The sequence below is a fragment of the Dasypus novemcinctus genome, chromosome 9 (genome assembly GCF_030445035.2).
Source record: "Dasypus novemcinctus isolate mDasNov1 chromosome 9, mDasNov1.1.hap2, whole genome shotgun sequence".
Classification (NCBI taxonomy): domain Eukaryota; kingdom Metazoa; phylum Chordata; class Mammalia; order Cingulata; family Dasypodidae; genus Dasypus; species Dasypus novemcinctus.
This window is the reverse complement of record NC_080681.1, coordinates 90,402,929-90,406,837: the sequence shown is the minus strand read 5'-3', so window position 1 is coordinate 90,406,837 and position 3,909 is coordinate 90,402,929. Positions and strand designations below refer to the sequence as shown.

General features: G+C 53.5%; 1 protein-coding gene across 1 annotated transcript; it reads right to left on the bottom strand.

Annotated features, from left to right (window-relative positions):
* Positions 1-429: 429 nt before the first annotated feature.
* C9H1orf210 (chromosome 9 C1orf210 homolog) lies at positions 430-917 on the bottom strand. The gene is made up of 2 exons (XM_023586338.2): positions 899-917; positions 430-752 (listed from the first exon to the last, which is right to left on the bottom strand). Exons 1-2 carry the CDS (start codon positions 915-917, stop codon positions 430-432), a joined length of 342 nt encoding a protein of 113 aa, XP_023442106.1.
* Positions 918-3,909: the final 2,992 nt, after the last annotated feature.

The window sequence follows — 3,909 nt, the reverse complement described above, 5'->3', positions numbered from 1 at the left end:
TTCACTGCCAAAGAGGATTTGTCAGCAGAAGAAGGGAAGGGCAGTCTAAACGGGTGGAGAGCATGAGCAAAGGCACATAAACAATCAGCATGCTGACGAATGTGTAGGGCAATAACCGACTTACCATTAAGAAAGTGTAAAGTAGGGAAAGGCAACCAAGAGGCCAGAGGCCTGACACAAGGCTTCATTTTCATACTCAGGCCCTTGTTGGGCTTTATCCTGAGAAAAGCAGGGAGCCATTGAGGGTTATTGAGCAAGAGAAGGCCATTTTCACTGGCCAGTGTGGAGAATGGGTTGGGAAGGAAAGTGTGTCCTTCCCTGCTCTACCCTTAAGCCCCGGCCACCTCTGTCCCTGAGGCATATGGCTCTCAGGTAGTCCCCACAACCGTTAAGCTGTCAGGCATGAAGTGGGAGTCCAAAAGCTGGCATTCAGAGTGGGAAGTTCTCCCTGCTACCCTCTGTCCCTAGCCCGCCAGCCCCTGGCTGAATGTAATTATCCTCGATGAAGCCATCATCATCCTCATCTTCGCCCACCTGCAGGTGGTCCCTCTTCCCTGACTTAGGCAGTGGGTGGTGCTGGTAGCTGGTGCGGTACTGGCGGCAGAGGTGGCATTTGGCAGCAAGCGCGATGAGGAGAGAGAGGACCACAGCTCCCAGCAAAACCCCGACCAGCACAGGCCATGTCTGGGCCCCAGTGCCCGGACCAGGGGGCGTGGTTGATGCTGGGGGCGGCTCTGAGGGCCCCACAGTGGCTGCAGAGAAAAGGACAGCATTACGGATGGGGTCCCCAGATGAGGCGCCCTGGGGAAACTGAAAGCGTGGGGTCAGGGTCCTTCTCCCAACCCCAGAACCTTTAGGGAGCCCACCTGCCTCCTCAGTCACCTCCACCGTCACTCACTTTGGTTTGCTGCACTCATGGAGGGGCCTGAAGACACAGGTGGGCCTTAGCTTCTGCCAGAAATAGCCCCAGCTCCACGGAGAGCCCCAATGTCGGGCAGTTCCAGGGCACAGGATCCTGGAAAACAGGCATATGCGTGGATGTCAGGATGGCTGCAGACCCCACAATCCAGGTCCCCATCACAGCCCTGTTAGGACCCTGCAAGAACCCTAGAGGATGGACCACTGGGCCATAACCAGTTCTCCACAGAAGAGAAACAAGCAAGCACACAGAAATTGGCTCTTTGTCAGGGAACAGTACAGGGTCCCGCTCTAGAAGCTGCTAAAAAATAAACAAACATAAAGGCTAGAACTTACCAACTGCTAATTATGATTCCGGCACTTGGCAAAGTGCCCATAAAACCCCGTGCTGTGATGTGGGTATAAACTTTAGTTCCCATTTATAAATGAGGACTCTGAGGCTCAGAGCAGTGAATTGACTCAACCAAAGCCACAAGATTTGAACCCCAGGTCTCTGGTGCCAGAGCCCAGATCCTAGCCTGCTACACTGGACAATACCAATTGCTTGACACTAGCCAGTCGGAGTGGACCACGGCAGAGGATGCAAGTCCCCACCCAGGGCAGGGGCCCCCCTCACAAAGAGTTAAAGTAGCCCTGGTCCCTCTGTGCCAGAATTAGGAGCCACTGCTTCCCCAACTCTACTCTCAGCCCTTCAATCAAATCTCTCATCCATTTGTCTCTGCCCACCAGGGTCCCACACTCTGTCCCCAGAGGAAGGTTCTAGTCAGGAAGTATCCAGACAAGGATCATCAGAATCAGAAAGTATCAGAATAAAACCACCTAGGGTTGGTGAACACCTAGAGGAGGAACACCTAAATTAAAAGAGTATCTGGAGGAGGAGTACAGGCATCAGAGGAGTACTTGGGGGAGGAACACCTGAATCTGGTGAGCACCTAGAACAAGGTCTCTTAACAAGGGGTCAATGAGCTTGAATTTAAATACAAAAAAACATTATTCTTGTGGGAAAGTGTTGGTGCGGGTGTGATGTTTATTAAATAATACACAGAGGGGTCCTGGTTTTTACCAGACTGGCAAAGGGGTCCGTAGAACAAAAAATGTTAAGAACCCCTGATCTGGAAGAAAAGAGCACTGAGGTTAGGGCTGGAGAATATCTGCAGGTGGAGCACTAGAATCCAAGGAGTATCTGCAGGAGTATCTAGGCTGGAAGGGTAATTAGGAAAGAAACATCTAGGTTAGGGAAGTTCTCTGCCATATTCTGTAATATCCTAATGATTCCCTCACTCCTCCCCTCCAGCCTACCATTAAGCCCCATCAGTTCTTCCTCTAAATAGCCCTGGAATGAATATAGCCCCATTCTCCACTGCCCAGCCACTACTGCCTCAGTGCAGGCCACCATCATCTTTCACCTTAACGCTTGAAATAATTTCCTAACTGGTCTTTCTCCACCTCTCCCCAGGGTGATGGGCCTAAAACCCAATATGACCCTATCACTCCCCTGCTTAAAAATCCTTTAAGAGTCCCCTGCCCTTCAGGGCTGGGCACAGATTCCTCAGCATGTCTTTGAGTCCTTGGCCCTCCAGCAAACTTCTTTTTCTGCATTTTCCCTCCCAGGCCCCAAACACACACTTCCCCTGCCCCCTGGGACCACCCACCCTCTTGCTTTCCCTCCATTCCCTCTGCAGTTTTTTGAGTCCCCTATCCCTCAAGGCAAAGCAGACACATCTGCCTGTGAGGTTACCCCAGGACCCCCGGCTGACCCCTTCACTGCCCTGCCCTGTCAACTACAGTCAGAATTGGCCATTGACTAGATGGGCAGAAACCTGAGGCCAAGGACTGGGTTGATTCATCAGTGCCCTGGCAGAGGGCTTGGCACTCAGCTGCTCACCACGTCTGTGACGTGAGCAAGGGGGTGAGTGAGCGAATATATTGGGGTGGGGGAGTGCATTAAGGAGGAGAGGTAAATCATTCATTCACTGAGTGCCTATGAGCTAAGTACTGGGTCCTCAGAAAATAAGAACTGGTTTCACTGAAATGAATTCAATTCCATTTGTTGATGTATCTACGATTTTTACCTCCACCCCTTTCCTCCCTTCTCTGACCCTGTGACTTCTTCCCAAGGACACACACACAATCCCTCCAAGGGTACATATATACCCCCAAAAGGCCTCTGAACTCCCCCCACACGCTGATTTGCCCCACCCCCCTGCACAGTCTCACCCCGCCCCCTCCGGTCACACTCCTCCATACACACACACACCCTTTGATCTTCACAGACATACACACTCCCACCCTGATTTTAACGTATTTCCTACTCACAGGAGGTCTGGCGGCGCCCCAAGAGTCTGTGTGCCCCGTTCCCAGGCCCCCAAATTTCCCCCTCTGCTCCCCACCTGCAGACACTGTGCACGGTGCGTGGAGGAAGCTTCCGGCTGGGGCGGGCAGAACCTAGACTGATGGGCGGGCCAGAGCAGCGGCTCGACTCACCTGGGGAGGCAGCGGGAGGGACTGAAGCTGCGGGGTGCAGCGGAGGGCTGGGCAGAAGACAGCGCCCCCAACAGGGAGGACCTAATACTACATCCTCCCACGCTATTGCTGGGACCCTTCTGGATGCCCGCCTCACCCCCTTCCCCAGTGCTGCGTGGGTTGCTGCAGCTGGGATTCGGAGAGGGGTCCAGCCGAGCCCTAGAAGGGGCAGGCCCTCCACGGGCAGCTGCTCAGGCTGGCGGCTCTGATAAAGTGAATTTCCGGTGATGGGTACAAAGTCCTGAGTTGAAGAGGACCTTTGCAAGCTTGTGAAGGCGACGCGCCGGAACCGGAGGGGGAGGGTATTTTCGCCTCCCCCAGGCAAGGCCACGGGACCAAGGACACTCCAATACGGCCTGCAAAAATATGCGTAAGTCCGAGTGCGTGTGTGTGTACCTGGATAAGAAATTCAAGCCTTCCTCAAGAACTCAAAGATCCTGGGACACTCTCAAAGGCGGACTCTGAACC